Below are 25520 nucleotides of genomic sequence, written 5' to 3'. Positions count from 1 at the left end.
GACAGAAAAATTCAGGATGGAAGGAACCTCATGAGGTGTCTCAGTATTCACAGGAGATTGGAATGCAAATAAGAGATTTCAGAGCTGGTAATCTGTGCTTTCTGAAAAAAAAAAAAAAAAAAAAAAGTAGTGCAGAAATTTACTATTAAATGCCATTACCTTTACAGCTCTTTCATCTAGATATGGTATATGTTTGTGAAAACATCATCTGCAGTGGACATGCCATGTATGTGGAACTTTCCATTTGTTCATTTGCCTGAGAAAACTGAGGCACATTTGCAGTGTAATCTAGTAAAGGAAATAAAATAACTTGAGAGTGTGGTATATGCAAGGTCTCCAGTTGTATTACCACTGAGCTTTCAATTCAAAAGTCTTATGCATCAATCAGGTTAGTAGCTAAATCACTTCTGATTGTTCCCTATGAGAAGATAAGCTGGGAAACAGAACTATTCAATGTTCACCTCCTTACTATACATACTTATCAACATAAACTTAATGTTTTTCAAAACTAATTGACTGGCAGGATTTGATTCAGTATAATTTTTACAGAATATGTATCTAATGAGAAAAAATTGTTTTGTGGAACTTTACTTGCAGAAACTAAATGCATCCAGTTCATCTGAAGGCAGCACAGTTGATATTGCCCCTCCCGGAGAGGGTGAGCAAGCAGAAATTGAACCTGAAGAAGCTCTTGAACCAGAAGCCTGTTTTACAGAAGGTTGTAGAATAACTGTTGACTTAAGAGATATATTAGCAAAACTGCATAATTATCAGGCATATTTAAGCTCTTGATACATTCAAATCTGGTGTATCTTCATAATTTCTATGATCAAAAGGAAATACTCTAAGCCTAGAGTGCTGGAAATCAGATGACAAAACAAGGTTTTCCTAGGCTTTGATTACCTTAGTCTGCCTGGCCACTGCTTACATCTCGTAATTAAGGAACTTCATTAACTTTTCTGTTCATTAAATTTTCATTTTTAAAATGCATTTCTATTACTTGAAAGAGCCCTTAAATTTTGGAACAACTTATTTCCGTGAGACTCCATCAACAAACAGAACAGATACCAACAGTCAAAAACATCAATATATTTTGGATAGAGTTTATTCATAATTATGTCTAGTATGTCTTGTTTCATTGCAAATTCCTTATTATTTAACCTCAGATAATCAACATCCTATAAAGGAGAATTTCAGTGTTACATGTATAAATTTATAAAACTCATTGTCACAATTAATAATGTTGATACCATAGTAATTATTGACTTTGAAATAATTTGCATTTAGATCCTAATATTTCTTAATCTAATTCAGGTTGTGTGCAGAAATTTCCATGTTGCCAAGTAAGTATAGAGGATGGCAAAGGAAAAATCTGGTGGAATCTTAGAAAAACCTGCTACAGCATAGTTGAGCACAATTGGTTTGAGACTTTCATTGTCTTCATGATTCTCCTCAGCAGCGGAGCACTGGTAAGTAGAAATGCTTCAGATGCTGAAATACTTAGATATTTCCTGAGGAGCAACAGCAAAATTTAAATTTGCATCAGAAAGGCCTGTTTTGGTTGGAGTTGTATAAAACTATCCGTGTTCCACAATTTCATTATTTATTTACTTAAAATTGACCCAAATTATATAAGTTTTACATGCATTTAAGTGATACTTTTTGTTTACCCCTGTAAACCTGCTGCAATTTTATTTAAGCCAACAACTTCAACAGTTTGCCAGTTTTCAACATGTTTGTCAAGAGATTTGAGTACAAAGGACCCTTGTTAACTGTGAATATACAGCTACATGTATGCTTTCTAATCCTTAATTCCTTTGGGGCTCAACCACTTTTTGGATTATGCTTACAAAAGACCATAGAAAAAAATGAAGCATTTCAGTATAACTGAAAAAGATTGAAGTTGCTGTTTTGGAGGCAGAAGATAGGGAAGAGTGTGACAGCAAATTAAACCAAACAAGTATTTTCCAAAAAGATTTACATTGCCTACCTTTCCAGCTTTACTTAAAGTGAACATTTGCTACACTATTAAAATACATAGTATAAATTCTAGCAAACGAATTACTCTTTAATTTGACTTTTAAACAAAAATGTTACTGACGGAAGATAGAAATGCAAACTCTTGAACTGTTTTCAAAATGGAATTTACATATCTGGTTCAGATTTTGTATAACAGAGGTGTTTTTTTGTATGTGAAAGTTTTGTAATGCCACAGTGAAAAACAAACAAAACAAAACAAAAACAGAAGCAAATAAACAAACAACAAAAAAAACACCACCTGCTTTGAGTTTATTTCCTACTTAGTAGTAAAATAGAATATATTTAATCAATATGCCTTACTGGAGGCTGAATACACAAAGTTGCTTCACTTTGTAACATGGCTAAAGATGAGAAATAGGTAAAATATGAGGATGCAGAAGAACAAGGGGAAAGATTAGCTCTGACATACTTATTTTTTCATTTATATTCTGTGAAGTATTAGTAATTTTTTTTTTCACAGGCTTTTGAAGATATATATATTGAACAGCGTAAAACTATCAAGACCATGCTGGAATATGCTGACAAAGTTTTCACATATATTTTCATTTTGGAAATGCTTTTAAAATGGGTAGCATATGGTTTTCAAATATATTTTACTAATGCCTGGTGCTGGCTGGACTTCCTGATTGTTGATGTAAGTACATACTCCTTAATACTTTAAAACTCTGTATTGTAAAGTTTATGTTGTAAACCTCATTACTACTAAGTAATCTTCTTACAAACATGCAAAAATAATTCCCATTGTATAGTTACAGTGCATGAGTAATAGCCTGCAGTTATCTGCATGTGTTGTTTAAAGTACATTTATGAACCAGAAGGAAAAGGGTGGCTGGCCATCAGCTTTTTAATTCTTCATGGTTAATAATTTCATACTCTTGGTGTATCAAACTTGAAATTTTATGGAAAAACAAAGAACCAAAAACTAATTTTGGAACTTTCATGCTATTTTTAATGTCAGTCTTGTCATACTCCTTAGCAAATTAAACACTACTTTGTGTAAGTTCCTTCTACAAGCATTGCAATTGCAGTGATGCATTTAGACCAGATTTTACCTGAGTTCTCAGAACTATATCCACTCAAACTATCTGGTTATCATTTTTAGTAAAATAAAAGACAGGGCCTATTTGGTCAAATTAAATTACTTTTAATTGGCTAACAATCTGCAATAGTTAAATCAACTGTGATTTGGCAGGGCTTATGACAGAAGACAATACAAGGTTTTTTGGCTGCCTTCCCAGTTCTGATGTACTTCTGTGCAAAAGCCTTGCTTATGTTGTCAGAATGGATCAAAGTTGGTTTTACTCCCAGAATATTTTGGTCTCTTGCCTTCACACTTTATCTGACCCAGTTCACCGGCTATACATATCCTCAGTGTGGAACTGAGAGATGTAATCTTAGGGCAACTGTCCATTTCTTGACATGTACGTGGTCTATGCCCAAATGTGCTTTCTGCCCAAGCTACCATATTTCTTGAGAAGTTTGTATAAAATCTCATTCCACAGTTATTATTTGTGGATACATAATTGAAATGTGTCAGATTTGTGATTTTCAGAGGATTAAAAAAAAAAAAAAAAGCTAACAAGCTATATTGACCCATAACTCAAAATGGAAGAACTCTTTTTTATGTTTATAAACCTGCTCATGTTAGTTTTGTTATCCTGTTAATCTCTAGCTCTGTCCTAAAAATATACACTAGTATTAAGCAGTATAAAGGGTTTTCTAAAGAGGATCTTAATGTAGAATACAGATGCTCCTTTCCAGGATTATGTTAAGAATGGAATTCATTTTAGATAAACCACAACTCGTGTTCTAATTATTCTTTTTGTAAAGTAAACCTAAACTGATTATTCTAAGCCATACTCCGTGGTTTCTTAATAAGAGTTTAGCTGCTGTTATCTGAACAGGCTCTCAGAATTATAAACATCATCATCATAGAGTAAAGCATCTTATATTGCCAACTTTTTTCTCATAATTTTTAATTTTATAAACAAAAGCATGACCAAATGAGATCAGAACCTTCTACTTTTGAGTAATTACACTCAGTGTTCCAGAAAGTGGTAAAAAATGTCTTACTGTGCCTAAGTCTAATTCAGCAATTCTTGTAGCATGATCAGACAACATTCAAAAGAAATATATGAATTCATTTTATCTGCCGTAGAAGAGAATCTCTCCATACTGTTTTATTGGAAAGATTAAACAGGTGTGATTCAGCAGATTTTCCAAGAAAGAACACTAGTGAGCCCTTCTTCATTACAAGTCACTAAAGTTAATCAAATTGTTTAATTCCATCCTCTAAAATTATTCAAGAGTAAACACTGATAGTCCTTCGGGGTTTTGACTTTTAATATCTTGCATACTTGACTCTCTCAATGTGAGAAATAGCCATAGCTACTTTCAGTCATTGTGACCAAATTAGATTTTACATGAAGATTTACATGAAGAAAAGGCTATTTTCAGCTCTGTCAGTTAACAGCAATGGCAGGTAACTGTGGGTACATGTGTCTACCTCATTTTAAGACCTTATGCCATCTTTCCACCCCACTCTTCTGCTGGGTGCAACAATGTCTGCAGCAAGGAGTAGAAGGGAAAATAACTGTGCCTTATCTGCCCAAAATTAGAATCTGGTAAATTAGTTCAAACACATTCATCACTGGTGTAAGCTAAGATACTCAACTTTGCATACAGGCAGGTGAGAAACAGGGACATCTCTTTATCTGGGGACATCAGCTGGCAGAGGCGGTAATACCTTAAACCAGTTCAGCCAGTCACTGTAGAGCAGTCGTCATACTCTGCCTTGAGTCTTATTCTCACCCCTTTGTCCAGAAGCCATCTATCATTTCTTTATTATGTCCATTTTTTGATGTACAGTACGTACATGACCGTGTAATGACCGTATGTTCTCTTTACCACATACCAAGCTAGGAGATAGTGTACCTGGGCAGGAGATGGGGCATTTGGGAATACCCAGTGAGTTTGCTAGTTATTAAATTTAGGTCATTTTCTGCTAAAATATATAATCTTTTGTGAAATATATAATCTTATGGCTACAAACTATGTAGCCATAGTTTGTTATAACACTTTATTTTTAAAGTATATATCATTCATAAATCATATCTAAATGAAATGGAAATAAGTAATATTTAAAACAAATCATGTATTTGACAACTATTGTGGGACAGTAATGTATCTGGAAGTGGATGAAATCTCTGACCTTCCAGTATCTCAACACCAAAATTTCTCATGCATGCTGAAATTCCAATGCATTCAATTTTTGAACAATCAGAAGTAAAAAAACAAACAAACAAACAAACAAAAAACAACACACACGCACGCACACCCCAACTGGGCTTGTTGTATATGACATTCAAAGTCAATCATATTTTTCTATTTTCAATCATACTTTTCTATTTTCTATAGTTCTTCAGCTCAGAAATATGGGTAAAAGTATTTCTTCCCTATTTGTTAAAACAGTTCAACTCATTGAATTAAACTGTGCTCTCAACCTTTTTAATATTTTTTAAGAATGACTAATTAAGCCACAACATTTTAAAAAAGAATCAGAGTCACATTAAACTAATATACTAAATGCTGTATAAACAGAGTAAGAGGAAACTGCTACCCCGATGACCTCATAATAAGAACAAATAAGAAGGGGAACAGGCTCATGTGTTGGGAAAACAGATACAAAGAGAGATTTCACTTTGTCTTAATTAGACAGTCTAGTATGTCTTTATGTGTATTCTAACATGGTAAACTATGACAATATTGAATAATTCAGTAATTAATTGATTTCTGGAATCACTAATTCCAGAATTCAAAGGGATTTTCACAGGAAATGCATGAAACCTAATACTCTTATTCAGGAAGTAAAGGTACAGAATCAGCTTGCAACTATACACATAAACAAAATAAACTTTGAATATTTTTCGGTAACATACCATAAACTAAGAATTATTCACGAAGTATATACAGAAAAAGTGATATTAGCAGAGAATCATAACATAAAAATATACAAAAAGCTATATTTGGTCCAATGTCCTGCCTCAGAGAATGTCTAAAATACCTGTCTGGAAAATCAAAACTATAGTAACTTTTTTTTTTTTTTCCCAAATCTGGTGGTTTATTTTTATTCCTAATTAAGTGTAATTACACATAATATAAACTACATGATAGGATAAGCAGATAAGCAGCATTAGAAGTGAGGAGGGCCATACACCACAGAGAGTCTGGAATTAAATCACTTAAATTAGCGACCTCAGCCAGTAACATAGAATTCATATGTATTAATATTTCATGACAAGTTATCCAGTTGAAAGGTACAGAGTTATGAATTAACTAAAATACTATTTTGCATGAGATAAATTTACATAGTAATATAGTAACAAAATAGTTGTTTTCCATCTGTTCTCCCATTGTCCGCTGAGACATGATCTTGTAACTCCTGTATTTGTGATTCATCTAATTATTTTTTATTAGACAAGTAATGTAGGAAACTACTTTTTCAAGTAGTGGGCAAAATCTTACTGCCATACCACCAATTTCTGCACAGCCATTGACTTGAACAACATCTAGGCCGAGGTACAGAAATGAATATTAGGGGGATGTTTTTAAGGACTGAAATATGCCTATGTTCATGTACATGTATGTGTTTTCTGTGCATTTGGTGGCAAAACTGAAATAAAATATGAGTAAGATAGGATATTTACCCATTTGTGTCTCCAAAACTGCCAAAAGTAAGTGAATGAATTTGTTTTTTCACATTAACACTGGTTAAAAATCAGTTCTATTTGAGAAATAGATTATTTTCTCCTTCATTACTGTTGTAATGCTAGCACCTGTTAATATCTACCACACATTTTATAATATCTTTCTATACTTAGAAGAGGAAAAATAACAATTTTATTTAAAGATAACAATAAATTATTAATAGTTTTTCTATACTTAGAAGAGGAAAAATTTTTGGAGAGAGTTGGCAGGCAAGTGACGATGTAACACCTCTGTCAATATATATTTCATAGGTACCCTGGCTATTGGTTCTGTAATCTACTTTTGATTTAGAAGTATTTATAACAAAAGCTAATAAACCACTATATTGTTTAGCATGTTATTAGTGATTATAGATATTAATTATGTTAGTAGTGAACAAACTATCTTACCATATTCAGAACTATAAATTGCTTGGAAAGTTGAATCTTAATGAAAGTTACTGAAACTATTACTCTTTTGTCTCCAGGCATTTGTGAAAACTTTATCCTCCACCAAGAGTGTGCTTCCATCTGACTATTAAGCCCCATTCAGCCATAATAGATATTTAATGGCATATATTCCTTTTTCAAGTGTGCCTTCATATGACTTTCCAGCAAGTATGCAAATCATGGGATCAGGCCTCTAATGTCACTATGTTAGAACATTCCTCCATTTATCACTGTTGATCACTGTTTATCACTGTAGATTCAATCTGTATGCTTTTTAAATAAACTGCAGTGTCTTTTCTTATTGATTTTTATTATTATTATTTTTACAGGTTTCATTGGTTAGTTTAATAGCCAATGCTTTGGGCTATTCTGAACTTGGTGCCATTAAATCGCTTCGGACATTAAGAGCTTTAAGACCTTTAAGAGCCTTGTCACGATTTGAAGGAATGAGGGTGAGATAAAAGAAAGTAGCCTGATTTAATCTATGCATACAAAAATCAGTGTAGAATTATGTGACTACAAAGAGCTACAAAAGAACTCCAGAGTGGGAACTCATGCAAAAATGTGTGGGAAAATGCCTTTCAACATGTCCTTAACCATACAACATCCATAAGGTTTACTTTTGGGTATTAGACCTTAAGCTTATCAAAATTTCCTGCTCAAATAAATAGTTGGTATACCAGCCCTGTGGCTATTAATATTTTTACTTGTTTGTGGATCGATATAGAAAAGGAAAATAACAGAGATGTTGCGTTGTTGTTTTTTTTTTTCTTTCGTTTAGATGAGAACTTTATTTAAAGAATTTCTGTAAGTTCCATTGTCTGTTAGTTTATCAGTAGTTTGAGATGGAACAGGATTAGGCAGAAAAAGAAAAAAAAAAAAAAAAAGAAGAAGATAACAACTGTGGGAAAAAGACACTAAAGGCACTAAAGATACAACTAAAGCCTCCCTGTGGTTCCCTATCTATCTGTCTGGGAAAAAGATCCCACAACACAAGCTGTATCATTAAAGAAAGGTTCTCTGAACAAATACCTGAAATAATGATGGGGCTGGAAATGTAGAACAGAAGAGGTGAGAAATCATTTTCGCAGCCAGTGTCCTTTACTTCATACAAATACATCTGATGCCATTTTACCTTTCCTCCTACACAGCTGAATGCTTCCTATTGAGGAAATTATTATTTTCATATTCTGCCAGTCTGACCAAAACAAACAAACAAACCAAACAACAACAAAAAAAAACCAACAAAACTAAACAAAAAAACTATTACCAGCTGTCTGCTGACTATGCTATTTCCTGGAAAAATAGATGCTCAAATAATTAACAAGTTATGTTATGTCACTTAGAAATCTCCTTTTTTATCTTTCACCTCAAAATATCCAGATGTTGTAAATATATCCACAAAAATATCCAGATGTTACAGTTTAGTCATAGGTCTTAAGTCTCCAAAAAAAATTGTGTAGTTTCTGTCTGAGTAGAGGCTGCTGATATTCCAGGGTACTGTGTCCTGTGACACTTCACCATGGCCATTAAGTTTTGCATAATTTGCATTGCAAACAGCATGTAGGTCCCTATCTCATAAATGAGCTCTGTTGATTTTAGAACATTTTCAGTCAAGTTATAGATTTGAAAAAATCTACTATTTTCAAAACCATGCAAAAATATTCACTACACAAAAATCAACTGCTGTCCCACAAATAAATATGGTTAAGTGTTTTTTTTTTTTTTTTTTTTTTTTTTGCCTGTGTATCCTTTTAGTTCAATAACAATAAGTAATTAAGTAAAATTTTTGTCAGTGGATTTCATCTGATTTTTTACAGTCACTTATTCATATAGACTAGTTCAATTGTATTAAATGAAGCAATTAAAAATAAAATAAAATTAAAAAAAAAAAAAAAAGACTAAAGGATATGTTTAAAAGCAACTACTGGGAGCCAGGCAGTTTAAAAACAACATTTGAAGCAGATGCTGTTATTAAAAAAAATAAATAAATAAATAAAAAAAAAAAATGTGCTTATTTTTGTTACATTGTAAGCAGATGCTAAAATACATCGGTTCCAATATATACACAAAGGTTCTGAGAATAAAATCATTTGTAATGATAGTTTCACATGCAGATATTTTTATTTAGTCTTCCATATCATCATTCTTTTATCTTATTCTGTTTTATTTCCTATTTATAGATTTTGATTTGTATTGTTGGAGTTTAACATTTATTTCTTTCTTTTTCTCTAGAGCACACAAATTCTAAGAACCCATCTTGCTACTAACAGGTTTTCTTTTGTTTTCGCTTTTTTTTTCAGACTTTTGCATTGTCTGGTTTCCATATAACTCTCATTTCTTGCCTTTGGTAATTTCATTAGTGATTTTTATTGAACCTCAAATAATGTTTCCCCTTAAATTTTACATTGTTAACTGTCCATTCCATATTAATGCTGTTTTAACATTTTGAAGTATTTTTCTTTGTTTTTTCATAAACTGACTATTTTGTTTAATTTTTATGCTAGGTGGTTGTAAATGCACTTGTAGGAGCAATTCCATCTATCATGAATGTATTGCTGGTTTGTCTTATATTCTGGCTCATCTTCAGCATCATGGGAGTAAATCTGTTTGCTGGCAAATTCTATCACTGTGTCAATACCACAACTGGTGAGATGTTTGATGTCAGTGATGTCAACAATTATACTCAGTGTGAGGAACTCATAAAAAACAATCAAAGTGCCCGATGGAAAAATGTGAAAGTAAACTTTGATAATGTAGGAGCTGGATATCTTGCTCTCCTTCAAGTAGTAAGTAAACTTATATTTTTTCTTTTTGCTCTCTTAAAAAAAAAAAAAAATAGGACAACTGAGCTACTTAAGTCTGTTAAGTAGTAGAATAATTTCTTTATAGCAGTGATGTACAGTTTACACAAAAGAAGCCTGAAAAGCTTCTAGTACATTTTTCAGCCATAATTTTTGCCTGAATAGTAGTAAACTTTCCAGGTTAGAGAATATGATCTCATTATGATGATAAAAATGTCTATATAAGTGAAAAAAAGTGCAAGAATCTTTTTAGTGCTGCACAAAATAAATATCAGAAATGCATTTCATTTCTTGTCATGGTGGAAAAGAGTTGGAGATCCCTCTAATTACTGAAGATTTCTCCCCTCCTCTATGAGCTCAGTTATCTTGCAAGACAGGAGGGCAAACAGCAATTGGAAAGGCAGACATTCTAACTGACTGTCTGGTCTGATGTGAGCAACTCCTGCCAATGCCTCCCACATAATCTGTTCCTGGATATCATTACTAATCCACAGCGACATCCTTCACATTCAGAAATCCATTAATCTTGGCAATTTTTGGCACTGAAAAATCATTTTTCATCAACAGCCAGGTCAAGATAGAGTGGATTTTTCTTCATGTCTGTACTATTCTAAGGAACCAGTTTGTATTTGGATGGTAAAAGGAACAATATAACAAAACAGCAGGTCTCCAGTACAGGTGTTTGTTTAAGAGGGGATTGATTTTCCAGACCTGGAAGTGGGTTTAGGGAAAGAAGTCATAAATAATGCAAGATCTGAGACTGGGGCATCCAACATTTCATGTAGCAAGGAGACAAGTCCTTCTCTAGTATAAGTCTTGTGTACGGTGTTCGAATGTGGGTAGTCACTGGTGGACAGTTCCTTACTATTAGACCTGATTATTTCATAACTTTCTCTTGCTGCTTGCAGACATTAAGATGCATCACAGATGCTATTATATTGCATATCATACTCATTCTATTAATTATTATTACTTATATAAAATCTGTAAATTTTATTTCCCCTTCAAGTCCTTTTCCTATGCACTGTGGTAGAGAAACATTTTTATTCTAGGTACTGAGTGTACCTTTCATTTATGCCAGAAGCTCCTTAGCTTGGAATGGAGCTTCCGATAGCTGGTATCTGACCCAAAACACAAGCAAGCAAGTAAGCAAATAATAATGCTTAAATAATTGAGCTCTGCTGAATCACTTGTCTATGATGTGACATACAGCTTCAATTTATGAAGAGATGTTAGAAGAGATGTTAGAATTAGATGTCAAATCTTTTTTACTCATTATTCTACCTAGACAAAGTCTCTACAGGAACTCAGTGGAAGGTTTTACAAAAGTTAACCACAGCTCTTTCACAGTTCACATTTAGTCTTCTGTAAATCTTACATCTCAAGAACCAATGTATATTTTTATGTTGAACAGAGTGTATTCCTTTTACTTGTGTAGGATTAAAACATTTCTAAAAATTCTATGGCAGTTTTGCCACAGACAAAACATTCAGATGCATGTATCTGTCTGGAAGCTGTTTTGTCAATTCCATCAATTTATTGTGTAAACTCGATAAAATGGTTGTCACCACAAGTGATTGCAGTAGATTGCACTTAAACACCTCCAACATCTCCAAGTCTACCACTGCACATCTGCAAAGTAAGCACCTGCAGCTCCAAATATGCTGTGTTCTTGCTGAGACATTCAGAGACCAAATGTAATATTTTTGAAATACCCAACAATAAATTATAAAAAAAAATCAGTTTTATTTTGAAAAATATCTTATTATTCCTGTTATTAAATGTGGTTTATAAATTTTGATATAATTTTATTAAAGGTAAAGGTCCAAATGTGGTGCTCTAGTCATTTTTCACATTCTGAATTATAGAGTAGATAAACCAACTGTACTTTATTTCTAGGCTACTTTCAAAGGATGGATGGACATTATGTATGCTGCTGTTGATTCAAGAGATGTAAGTGTAAGACTTTCAAAGACCATCTGTTGGTTATATTCTGATATATTTAATATAATTTAGAATATAAATAACTACATTATAACAATAAGAATGTAGTACTTTAAGGCTAGAAATGAACTTTTTTGTAACTTCATCCATCTTAGAAATAGTGGTGGAAAAAAATAATCCCACTTCTTTCTAGTGAAATAATGTAACTAAAATCATTTAAATGGACTTTTTTTTTTTTAAGATGTTAATGAAAAATAGAGAAAATGGCTTTTTAACGACTTCCTTTGATAATCATGATTATATAATGTAAGACTACATAATGTAATTATAATGTATTAAATATATTAATCTAGTTTTAAAATTTGTAGCCATGGATTTCATTGTTTATTTAGGTTGACCACTTATATTATCCAGCTATTTAAGTCAAATTAGATTTTAAGGTTGAAGATCATCTGTTAAATTTTCTAGAATTTAGAATATTATTTTGGCTAGAAAACTTCTAAACTATGTTTACCTAGTACAAGAAAGTGCAACACAGATGCCTAAGCTAGTTCTATACAACTTTGGTTATAGTTAAACTAGTGATAATCAGTCATCACACAGTGATATTCATCTGTCAGAATATTATATCCTGTTTCATTAACTTCAGCATTTCTATGCAAGCATCGTGCAGCTGAGATGCAGACATTGATTGAAATGTAGAAGCTAGAATAAGTAAGAGAGTAACAAAATACTCCTTAAAAATGTGCCTCAGTTTTAAGAGACTTCACAAAACATTTAGTCACTAGAAGTTTATAGAAAGCATCTGTTCTTAGCTGGATGTAAGAACACTTGTCTAAGACTGAAAGAGTTCCAGGGAGATTTGGGTGACAGTAAAATGGTTGATTCTGTTGCATGAAAATATACTGAACATAATATAAAATATGTAATTTTTAAATGTTGAAATTTTAAGTACTAGTGACTACTCTCAGTCTCATATTCTTCTTGGAACTTTGTATATATATACATGCATAAACACATATCTTTGTGTACATTTACTTTAATACTTTACTTTTACTCCATATGAATAATCATTCTATCAGCTTCCAGTTCTCCATATATACAAAAGAATATATTGGGTCTTTTTAATAAATGAGTGCAGTTTGTAGAATTTCCAGCTGAAATAACATATACTTATTTATAATTAAATTCATTTCCTTCCTTCCTTCCTTCCTTCCTTCCTTCCTTCCTTCCTTCCTTCCTTCCTTCTTCTCTCTCTCTCTCTCTCTCTCTCTCTGCCTCTCTCTCTGCCTCTCTCTCTTACTTTCTTTCTTATTACATCTAGTATTCTCTTCATTAATATTTTGATCCCTTGATTAATATTATCCCCTTATAATATTTTGTAGGTAGAAGATCAACCTAAGTATGAGGACAACTTGTACATGTATCTTTATTTTGTCATCTTTATCATATTTGGATCATTCTTTACCTTGAATCTTTTCATTGGTGTCATTATAGACAACTTCAACCAACAAAAAAAGAAGATAAGTATTTAAAATGTTTCCATACTGCTATAAAATATTAATTGTAATTAATTAATATCTTATTCATATAAGGCCGATAAAAATCAAAAGTTATTTCAGGTCTTTGAATGAAAATTTATTTTTTAACATAATCCTTGTTAAATATGTGGACGTGATTTTGACCTTTTCATTACAGCATTTTGACATGCAAAGAGGGACAAATCATGAGTCTGTTCACAATAATTTACAAATTTTGAAAGACCTAAAATGAAGATGCAAAAATAGAACGTGTTATTCATTTGATTAGATGTAGTATTATTTTGAAGTGGAAGAATTTTCTCTTTAATTAACTTTAAAGAGTCAAAGAATTAAGATAAATTATTTTCAATTAATCTTATAAACTGTTGACACTTAATGAAGACACAATATGACTCTGTGTTCATATAATAGATAATACATGTAGTTCTGCAAACTGATTAAACAGTGGTTTAAAAGTCCTATAGATCTCACAAATAGGCTTAAATATATAAGTAAAATGTGTATGAAAGAGCCCTTTTATTCTAACAGTTGAACTGTAAGAAATGAGATGAGCTTCTTAGAAAGAAGTAAATTAACTTATAATTTATTAGAAATACATGTAATGAAGTATATGTATAGAAGAAAGGATATTTTTCTGTATATACTGAACATTCAAGTATGTTTTAAGTAATTATATTTATAATGTGTATAATTTTATGTAAAATAATTTTAAAAAGACAAAATTACAAATGCATTTAAAATGTTAAGAAGTCTCATATACTTCAATTGCCAAATAGAACTAGTACATGAGGATCACTGTAAATCGTTGTATGGTGTGAAAAAACAGCTTCATCTGACTTAGTTTTATTTGATTACCAAATAAAAAGCAGCAGCACAAAACAGAATATATAGTAAAGATCAGTTGTGAAGTGAAGAATTTTTTTGTGTGTGTGAAAATATTCTTCAGTTTCTTAAAAGAGCCATGAACACATCTGGGGCCACAGCAATATTTTCTATCAAGAATAGTAGGCTTTGGGCTTCAATAACCACTTTAGCAGACAGTGACTTTGACACTGTTTCTATCTGACTTAGTTCAGATTCATTAATAAGCACAAGTTACATTATACTGGAATTCAGTCAGTTGTTCATCAGCATTTGCATCTGCAAACAAAGGTTAATTTGAACTAGTCAAGGTTCCAGCAATTGTTTTTTGTTTGTTTGTTTGTTAATTAAAAACTTTTTATAGCATGATTTCAGTTACTTTTCTTAAGTTTACATCAACAAAGATTTTTGCTATCATTAAAGCCATCATATTTGACCCATACAATCTATCCCTTGACACAACATAAGCCTCAAATTTACCCCAGTTTTAGACCTATCTGTAACTCAAAGTCAATCTAAAGTTTAGGACGTAAGACACCTGTGCACTAAAATCCTAATCAGCAACCTATTTAACAGCATTGGTACAGTAAGAACCATTTTAGCCATGTCAGCAAAAATGAACATGAATGACTGGAAAAACTTGGCTATCAGCCTAACAAGGTACCAGGAAAGGTTTCTTGTATGTGGTAGTAATGCTCATTATATGAACCATTAATGACTAAAAAAAAATCACTTGGTAGACAAATAAAATAGAAATGTAATATTAAATTACAGAGGAACATACTGTAGTTAAATACTGAATGTGTGAACATGACAGTAATTAGTTTTGGTATTATATCTTTACTTTGGAGGTCAGGATATATTTATGACAGAAGAACAGAAGAAATATTACAATGCAATGAAAAAACTGGGATCCAAAAAACCACAGAAACCTATACCAAGGCCAGTGGTAAGACTGATTTGACAATGAGGTTATATGCCTGGAAATAATTATTTTTTGTTATTGTTTTCTTACAAGGTAGAACTTCTCTCTCTCTCTCTTTTTTTTTTTTTTTTTTTTTTTTAATTGAATGGATAGATCTTTCATATTTCATTGAAAAACATACACTGAAATATGAATTTTATAGAAAGGTTAATGTGATAAATTTCACAGGACAATGCCTGAGTCCTAGAAAAGTTTCCTTAATTGGATAATTAAGCAGGTCGTGTTTCCCATGGATATACCCTTTTCTGTTTTTCTTCTCCAAGAGGCTTTGTAGGAAATGGGGATGTACTGGCATCTGCTGAAGACAGAAGGGGGCACTGGTCATCTAACATGAAGAGAAAGATACAGATAATCTCACAGAATAAAAGACTGACCTGGAGAGTCCAGGATAAAATAGAATAAGTTTGTCTCTAAGATGAGAAATCACTGTTATTTCCTGAAATCCTACAGTGTTTGGAAAGGAATATTTGTTGCACCTTGTTCACCAGGTAGTGAACTCTCTAAGGAGAGGCATATACCATTAACAATTAGCTAAGTAGTAAAGGAAAACAGGGATATTGCTGTCATGGAGTGTTTGAGACATGCAACTTCAGCTGTCCAACAATCTTACCTAGCACAGTGGGTTTAAGGAAGAAACAGACACCTTGAGGGGTCAATACTCTAAAGCCACCTAAGAATGAGAAAATGAGTTTCTGTTTGGTTGGTATTCTTGCCTGGTATCAAGTTACACAACTTTTTATACCAATAATATCACTTTTGCTATAATGCTATTGCTATTATTGTTTCAGTGTTTCTCTTCCCATTCCTTCAGTCAACAGTGGTACACTTCCTGATTTGCTCTAACAGGTTGAGACAAAAAGCAGAACAGGCTAAGTGGAAATGAACAGATCTTGCTCTGCACCCCTAAAACCTTGCAGGGACTTGCTCTCCCATTTGGCACTTTTAAAAGCAAATATTTTCAGAGTATAAGAAGTATTCTGTTTTTGTTTTTGCAGAACAAATTCCAAGGCATGGTCTTTGATTTTGTAACCAAACAAGTATTTGACATCAGCATCATGATACTTATCTGCCTTAATATGGTCACAATGATGGTAGAAACGGATGACCAGAGCAAAGAAATGGAAACAATTTTATCCCGGATTAACCTCGTGTTCATTATCCTTTTCACTGGAGAATTTGTGCTGAAATTGATTTCACTTCGCCATTACTACTTCACTATAGGCTGGAACATTTTTGATTTCGTGGTTGTAATTCTCTCCATAGTAGGTAAGAGCAACCCCCTTTCAAGAAAAAACTAGTGGAAGGAAAAGGGAACACCTTTTTCAAGAATGTGAATTTTTCTGTTTTTCATACAACTTGATTTGCATCTTCATAGTTTATAGGATGAAATACATGAAAAAATTTTACATATAAGATTTTTATTGCTCCCATTAGGTTCACTTGCCATCTTCAAAATCAAGGGTCATAAAGGATCTATTTAGCACATTAAATTAACACATGCAAATGTACACAGAAATGTCTGGTGGTATACACTAACCACAGATTTGCTTTCATTAGTAGAACTGAAGAGTCTGTGAAGGTGGAGGGATTTTTACTTGCTTTTTCTAACTAAGGTCTCAGTGAACATTTAGATTTCTGTCAGCTAAAAACAGACTCTCCAATGTGCAAATTAGTCATGACAAAACTAGTCATAAAGACTTTATGATGTACCTGAGAGAGCTTTGACTGAATACAGTGCATACCCCCAGGTTAAAAAAAAAAAAAAAAAAAAATTAAGCCAATATATTCTTCCATGAAAGAAAGGAGTAGGTTCATCTTCAGAACTGATTATATCTAAGACAGAAAATTCACTTTCCAGGCTTTTTAGGCAAAACTGAAACTTAGACAGACACTAACAACCCCCTTGCTTGCCAAAAGTAGATTCCTTCCTTTTACTTATTTGCCTTTGTCTCCTGGATAGGACAAACATGCTTTAAAGTAGCTTTTTTTTTTTTTCTTTTTTCCCTCTAGGTATGTTCTTAGCTGAGATGATTGAGAAATATTTTGTGTCCCCCACTTTGTTCCGAGTCATCCGACTTGCCAGAATAGGTCGAATCCTGCGTCTCATTAAAGGCGCTAAGGGAATCCGCACTCTGCTCTTTGCTTTGATGATGTCTCTTCCTGCTTTGTTCAACATTGGCCTGCTGCTGTTCCTGGTCATGTTTATCTATGCGATATTTGGCATGTCCAACTTTGCCTATGTTAAGAGGGAAGTTGGGATTGATGACATGTTCAACTTTGAAACATTTGGCAACAGCATGATCTGCCTATTTCAAATCACCACATCTGCTGGCTGGGACGGTTTGTTAGCCCCAATTCTGAACAGTGGGGAGCCGGACTGTGACCCTCACAAAGATCATCCGGGGAGCTCTGTTAAAGGAGACTGCGGCAACCCTTCCGTTGGGATTTTCTTCTTTGTCAGCTACATCATCATATCCTTTCTGGTAGTGGTGAACATGTACATTGCTGTGATTCTGGAGAACTTCAGTGTTGCTACTGAGGAAAGTGCTGAGCCTCTGAGTGAGGATGACTTTGAGATGTTCTATGAAGTCTGGGAGAAGTTTGATCCAGATGCAACACAATTCATAGAATACAGTAAACTATCAGATTTTGCAGCTTCATTAGATCCTCCTCTTCTCATAGCAAAACCAAACAAAGTCCAGCTTATTGCAATGGATCTGCCCATGGTAAGCGGTGACAGAATTCACTGCCTTGACATCTTGTTTGCTTTCACAAAGCGTGTCCTGGGGGAAAGTGGGGAGATGGATGCCCTCAGAATCCAGATGGAAGATCGTTTTATGGCAGCCAATCCTTCTAAAGTCTCCTATGAACCAATCACAACCACATTAAAGCGGAAACAGGAGGAGGTATCTGCTCTCATTATTCAGCGTGCTTACAGACGTCACCTTTTAAGGCAAAATGTTAAAAAGGTGTCTAGTATATATAACAGAAATAAAAACAAAGAAGGAGATGGACCAGTTATAAAAGAGATAATTATTGATAAACTAAATGGGAACTCCACTCCAGAAAAAACAGATGAGAGCTCCTCTACAACTTCCCCACCATCCTATGACAGTGTAACAAAGCCAGAGAAAGAAAAATATGAAAAAGACAAAGCAGAAAAGGACTACAAAGGTAAAGATGTCAGGGAAAATAAGAAATAAAAATGTAAAAATTCTGCTTGTGGGACAACTTGTTTACAGTCTGAGAATGAAGTGTCAACTGGACTCCTGCTGGAGGTTTATGCCAAACTGACAGTTTTTACATATATGCGTGTGTGTGCGTGTGTGCGCGTGTGTGTGTATATCTACATTAAATATATATATATATATACTTAAGGTCAGTGCCTATAACAAAACAGTAAACCTTCATCATCAAACTGTGACTCTGCAAATCAGGGTAACAAACTTGACAAGAGGTTACTGTTTTCACTACAGCTGACACTGCTAAGAATGAGAGACAAAGTTGCTCCACGGAGAACAGGGAGCTTGAAATGCCTGCAAAGCTATACATTTTTGTGTTTCATGTACTGCAAAACATGTAGAACAGTACTTCTATTCACTGTTTGTAATTCAACTGCTACACTTGTCATATTTTTACAGAACTGGTATTAGTGTATCATTTTTTTAATTCACAGGTTGTTTACTATTATATGTGACTATTTTTGTAAACGGGTTTTATGTTGGGGAAAGAGATATGAGGACCAGGTGTTCTATTCTCAGATTCTCTATAATGTACAGACAGAAGTGATTTGCATAGGCATGTTGCACTCATCAATCATGCCCAAATAAAAATATGACATTGCACAAAGCTAAAGATTTTAATAACTTCCATGTTTCAGGGTTGCTTTTTTAATTTGAGGCATTCTTACTACTCGTATGTCTGCATCCAGATTATGTGTATCCACATTAATGTGCCTGGAAAGTCTCCTCTAAATTACAGGAATTTGCAATGACTTAGTTTTATGCAAACCATAAAGCATGAACAAGTTCTTGTGTTAAAATACTCACAGCTTAAAAAATATATTGTTTAGTTTCTGCACTAGAAAAAAAAGCTTCAGCAAAATATACCTGGAAGTTCTTTTATTTTCTTTCAACAGTTCAAGTCTTTTTCCTGGATTATTCTTTAATTACTGTGTTCTCTCATTAAGGCCAACATCCAATGAATTAATAAAATACACTTTGCTATGTAAATATTAATGGCATACTGCCATGTACATTTGACCATAGAATTAAATGGTTTTGCCACACTGAATTGCATCAGATATGTACGGCAGTGTGGGTAATTTGCAAGAGCTCAACAGGACATTTTATATTCTGTGTCATTATAGATAGTTTGGAGAGTATCACTGATGCACGTCAATGCTTTTGCTGCTGTATCTTGCTCCTTCTGCTGTCCACTGTCTCCACTATAGGAAGCCATGTATCAGTGGTAAAGTGAATCAAGTTGTCCAACCAGACCTCATTCTTTCAAATCATTAAGCAATAGTTTGGAGCTATTAATGAGCCTCTTTAGTTTTGCATTTTCAGTTTGAAGTGGCTACTATATGGTGTAGAATCAGACTGTAAAGGCCCTATTGCAAACTGTTTAACCTGTTGAAAATGTGGTTAGTATATATAAATATTGTAAAGAAATACCATTTGGCAAGAGTTTTGTATATAAGAAGAGTGTCTTCAAGTTTAGATCACTGTTTCTTATATTTCTTTCCTCATTCACTTGGCTTACTTTCTAACCACATTAATTTCAAACTGAAATCATCACACTATAAGAAAAGAAGTATTTGTAGACTATATTGTTTTAATATATTTGCATATATTTCAATGTGAAGTAAATTGTGTAAATCTGGAACCAAGCTTATCGTTTCCAAATAGTTATATCTGGTAACTGGACATAGCAAGGAAAGAATTAGGGAAATGTGTGAATTTCTAGCACTGTTTGCATCAGAAGTTCCAAGATAGTCTCATTGTTCATGAAATCCTTGCTATTTTGCAGTGTCTGTTTACATAGACAATTATTCTTTTTGAATCATGCTGCACTAGACTTGTACAAATAGGACCCACAATATTTCCCAAGAACAAAATGGCACATTTGTATAATCAAGGACATCAGGACACTGTGTTTCATACACAAGCTAATATTAAATGTAGGATCTTTCTTTTACTAATGCTTTTGACTTGTAATGTGTTGGTGAAATGCATGCAGGAAATTGATATTACCATAAACAACATAAACAATATTACAAATGAGCCAAAAAAATAAAGATTTCATTTTTTATTGTATTTTCATTGTATTTATTTTTCTTTGTCTCTATCCTTCTGTTGGTTGAAAGATGAAAGCTGGCTTTGTTACTAATAAAGAATTCTTCCCCTGTCATTAGAGCTAAATAACTTATTTTCCAAATATTAACTTTTTTCTTTTTTTTTTTTTTCATGTAAAAAATCAGAGAACTTTAACAACACCCCTTTTACCATTTATTCCTAATACCTTGTCACTGACAGTGTCTGGGTATTTTAACACAGGACATCTACACATTCTGCTCCAAGAGCCTTTCTGTCAGACCTCGTGAACTCTTCCAAACAATGGGGCACTGCTCAGTATCTGAGGTATTGTTTTAGTGTGCCATGTTGCTGCTACCAAAGCTGCCTACGCTTTTTGAGCAGTAAACATGCATACATACTTTCTAACATAGTTCCTCTGTTGGGTCCTACATAACATTCAGCCAAGAGTTCACCTCAAATTGATAAAAAATTGTTTTAATTGAGTAGTGATTCCTTTTATTTCAGTAATTCTGAAAAGCAATAAATACAATGTCTAGATGGCCACACAAGAAAGGGACAGTATTGAAACTCAGCTATGTTAAAAAGTAATCATAATACCTGGATATTATGCAATAGCTCTTAAGTAATAAACTCAGTAAGTATTCAGAGCTCTTCTATTTCTTTGGCCGGCCTGTCCCTGACTACTAATCTACTTATTATTGCATTTTACTCACACCTATTCACATTATCTGTTCAGAACAGCCTATAAAATGCACAGAATGGCAAGTGGTCTGAGGAATGACAGTTCATTCATTTTCAGGAGCCTGTACTCAGCTTTATTACCACTTTATGCAGGAAAACATTGTCAATGCTTTCAACCTGGATCAGTGGGAATGGCTGAGGGTCTTGGTTTAACCTGGGCTAGAACTCATCTGGCTTTGTTCTGAGGACACATATGTCCTCCTAACTGCCTGGTGCTGCTTCTGTGAACTTTTTCTTCCTGAAAGTAATTTCTTTTTCCACAGAGATCAATATACAGGTTGTATCATTTAAATCTCAAACTACACACACCTATGCTTCCAGAACATTTGAAAAGAAAAATCACTTCAAGTAACTTGTTTTATGCTACTAGGCCAGACTGTAGAGACAGTTATCCCAGTCAAGGATGTTTTTTTATGCCTACCACATTGTGCTTGAGGTCCTCTCCACAGTTTCCAGTGAGCAGAGGATCCCTTATTGGCAACTAAAATCTTTGTTGTGTGACTGTACTGATTCATGTCCATAAACAGCTGAATTTTCAAGGTGTACAATCACCGACAAAATGCCTTCTACTATGTATTAAACCTTTTATCTGTCACCTACTGCCAAAATGAGGGTATTAGTAATGATGACGGTAGAGTCAGGTCACTCTCGCAGTGTATGTTCATTACTTGCTGCTTTTCTTTAATGAGTTTTTAGATTAAAAAATTTCCACGTGAATGCTCAGAAAGGAGACATAGCTTTATTCAGTACATTTCAAATTAATTCACAGGACAGCACAGCTTAATGCTGTTCCCAAGAAAATGTTCCCAGAAGTCCTTGTGCCTCACACAAGCTAATGCAGTGCACATGTTAGTACTGCTGTCATAAAAGAGTAATGAGCTTGCAGAATTAACTGAAGCAAATTCAGCGCTCAAGTATTATCAAGGGAGGAAAGCTCAGGGTGCAGCAGCAAAAACAAACAAATAACAAAGAGCATTTCTTCCAAGAAGAAGTAGATTAACCCCAAAATAGAAAAGAGGGACTGCCATTATGGCAAATTGTGATAACCAGAAGCCAAATGCATTTATTGTGAAATTCATTCATCCATTAATGAAGTTGTGAGTACTCTGCACTTCTTAGAATTCAATATGAATTGCATACGGTACTTGTAATTATTTAAATATATATATAAACCAATCATTTAGAAGGTAAAATTATGATGGGAATTAATAAAATCAAGAAAGCCCTTGCTCAGAGGGCCTACCTCCAGGATATGACTTGTAGCAATTATTATTGCTACGTGAATTGTTACAATTGTGTGAATATTTTTGCACTGAAATTTCCAGCTCTCTTGAAGTGCCATTTGTTGCAATGTTTATGTTCATTTCTTTAGTTCTTCATCTAAACAGATAAAAAATTTTTTTGAAAAATTGCAAAGAAATCTGAGCAGGAAGAAAAATCACCTAATTAACAAGAGAAATTCATTCTTAAAATACATTTTCATTATTATCTATTTGTTTCCTCTGAGGAATGTTTGCTCATCTGGTCAGAAAAGAGAAGTGACACCATGTGACCAAGGCTGAAAACCACAGAAATAATTCATTATAAATAGACAAAGCAAATAGTAACCACAGGTCATTAGTCATTTGTTCAGATTACTAAGCTAGTTTTAATGGATGTTTTCTAAAAGATCATGATTAGTTCATGTACAATTTAGTAACAAGAAAGGATAAGGTAAAGGGGGATGGTGAAGTGCTTTGATCTGTTTCCACTAAACACCACAGAGCAGGGACATGCTCTGTCTTTGTAATGCCATGCACATTCTCCATCACTTTACAAATTAAATACTTGACCCTCTTAGAAGAAAATATGCTGCAACATGAGCCTCAGCTAAGCTAGAAAAATAAATTGTACTGCAGTAGCCTAAGTAAACTGAAGCCAATTACCATCTCTTGGGAGAGCAGACAAATCACATGCATCTCTGCAGCAAGTGCTATGTTTGATGCATACAAGAAAAGACATATCATGAACAATTTATAGCAGTAAAGCAGGCATCCATTCCCAAACATTCTACACTTCAAGTACATCTCCTGTATAACAAAAGCCATGTAATGTTTTTCTCAAAACCTACAGTCAGTGGAAAGGGGAAAAATGGAATTAACCTTGAGAGACATTCTTTGTTCTTATAGGAAAAAACAAAACAAAAACAAACAAAAAATTGCATTTACTAGCCCTTAGATAGCTTTGTAGTTTTTTTTGTTGTTGTTGTTGTTTGTTTATATATATATATAAAACTATAAGCCTCAGATGAATTTCAGTATCAGAGAGTTATTTACTTTTCATTCTAAAACTCTTACAGCCCGTACCTGGATCATACCCCCCTGTCCCACCAATGTAAAAATGTTGGATTTGCTATCAGAGTGCATGGCCCCAGGTATGTGCTTAGAGCAAAGCACAAGCAAAATACAGTCTTAATGAGTGAAATCGGCCATCCTAAATCAAAGTGGGTCATGCAATTTTTCCCTCTAAGGCGGAGATATGCAATCCAGCAAACCAAAAAAAGCATTTTAGCAACATGCCATATAATAGTAAGTATATTCAAAGATAACATGCACATACTTTTTAATTATGCCATACAAAGACCGTAAGTGATTACATTATGAGTTTCTTTCCCAGAGAACTAGAACTGATTGAGTTCAACAGCCACAAAAATTTACACTTATTCCAATTTTTTCTCTTGTTGCTGTTACAGGGGGATGACAGTGATGGGTCTAATTTTACAACTCTGCAGGAAGCTCAGTTTGGGTATACACTTCAGAGATCCCAGCTCTGATCTAAGGAAGGAAATTGATTGACCTAGAAAAAATAACAGCTTCTTGTCTCTGCTGAACGCTAAAGGCCTCATCCTACCTCTTCATGCAAATAAGAGAAAGATATGAGAAGCATGTGAAAGTATGCACTAAGAAAGCTGTATAAATTCTCTTTTAACTAAGAAATATTAAATGAAACACGGAAGCACAAAAAGATACAGAAGAAAAAAGGGTTTGTAGCTTTAATTGGCAGAGTTAGATCTAACATGTGGGATGCATATCATAGGTAACATTTATTCTTTGGATGGGATTTTGCAATTTGCAACTCCAGGCACCAGGGAACAGCACATTCTTTTAAAACTCTGAAAGTGACAGGGGACAAAACTGGCATAGCATATGCTACTTTCATGAATGTGTGCTGTGTAGAAAGGATGTTACTAACATCTCCCATCTGCACCAGGCACATCCTTAATTCATGTGTTGCAGAGTTTCTGCAGAAATGAGGACAAGCGATGACTTTATTTTACTGTTATTATCTTTGCTTCATAATGCAGCATTTTAACCCAAAATCTGCATTTTTAAATGTGTAGTTTACACGTATATTTTCGGTTATATGTTTTAAGACATAAGAACCTGTAACTGCTCCATTTAGCACACTTCCCACCCCCAAAATGAGAACAAATTATCTGGTTCAGCCAAGTTGTGCAGTAGGAAATGAGAAAGAGCATCAGTGGTACTTAAATTACCTGCATACCCTGCCCAGGCCCTCTGGGCTCCTGGTTTGCAGATCTTTGGGAGTTCCAAATGGGGACATGAAGCAACATCCCACTTGAGACAGATATAGGAATATATACTGAATGCAAAAACCCTTAAGGGGCCCCCACTGGATGGCCCTATAGAAGAATTCTCGGTTCCCAGACTCAGCATGTTTATAATTATAGTCCATTTGCATACCATGAGCTGAGTTCAGCAGAACTCTGACACTGACACTTTGTATCTCTTAATGAATGACATACAAGAGAAAGTCCTAAAACTCAGCGGGTACCTAAAATATGAAGCTCCCCATTCTTTTACCAGTTGTAGAATACTTGCTTAGAACAAGTATTGTTTTTCAGCTGGGTGATTTACACTATTTAACTGTAAATAGAGCAGGCAGGGCAATTTGGTGGCTGTGCTAGTAACTTTTCAAAGTGATTTTGCAAGCCTGTATTTCTTGTTCTAGCCATTCTTCTTTTACACATATGGTATGCAATATACAAGGATGCTGCTTGTTGTAGTTCATACTAGCATATATAACAACTG

At 33.8% G+C, this 25520-nt stretch overlaps 1 protein-coding gene across 5 annotated transcripts in view; it reads left to right on the top strand.

The window, feature by feature from the left end:
- LOC101802370 (sodium channel protein type 2 subunit alpha) overlaps nucleotides 1–20688 on the top strand; it is a 72144-nt gene extending 51456 nt beyond the window's left edge. For all 5 annotated transcript variants that reach the window (XM_027461429.3, XM_072040872.1, XM_027461428.3 and 2 more), the window contains 10 exons: nucleotides 598–718; nucleotides 1315–1469; nucleotides 2501–2674; nucleotides 7565–7687; nucleotides 9743–10024; nucleotides 11939–11992; nucleotides 13369–13506; nucleotides 15230–15334; nucleotides 16366–16636; nucleotides 17381–20688. In XM_027461429.3, the coding sequence (XP_027317230.1) occupies nucleotides 598–718; nucleotides 1315–1469; nucleotides 2501–2674; nucleotides 7565–7687; nucleotides 9743–10024; nucleotides 11939–11992; nucleotides 13369–13506; nucleotides 15230–15334; nucleotides 16366–16636; nucleotides 17381–18573 (2616 nt within the window). In that variant the 3' untranslated portion in view covers nucleotides 18574–20688. The remainder of the gene's footprint in view (nucleotides 1–597; nucleotides 719–1314; nucleotides 1470–2500; nucleotides 2675–7564; nucleotides 7688–9742; nucleotides 10025–11938; nucleotides 11993–13368; nucleotides 13507–15229; nucleotides 15335–16365; nucleotides 16637–17380) is intronic.
- The last annotated feature ends 4832 nt before the right edge of the window (nucleotides 20689–25520 follow it).

Source organism: Anas platyrhynchos, chromosome 7 (assembly GCF_047663525.1).
Source record: "Anas platyrhynchos isolate ZD024472 breed Pekin duck chromosome 7, IASCAAS_PekinDuck_T2T, whole genome shotgun sequence".
In the NCBI taxonomy this organism is placed as follows: Eukaryota; Metazoa; Chordata; class Aves; order Anseriformes; family Anatidae; genus Anas; species Anas platyrhynchos.
The sequence above is the reverse complement of the archived record's forward strand: the minus strand, read 5'-3'. Positions and strand labels throughout refer to the sequence as shown.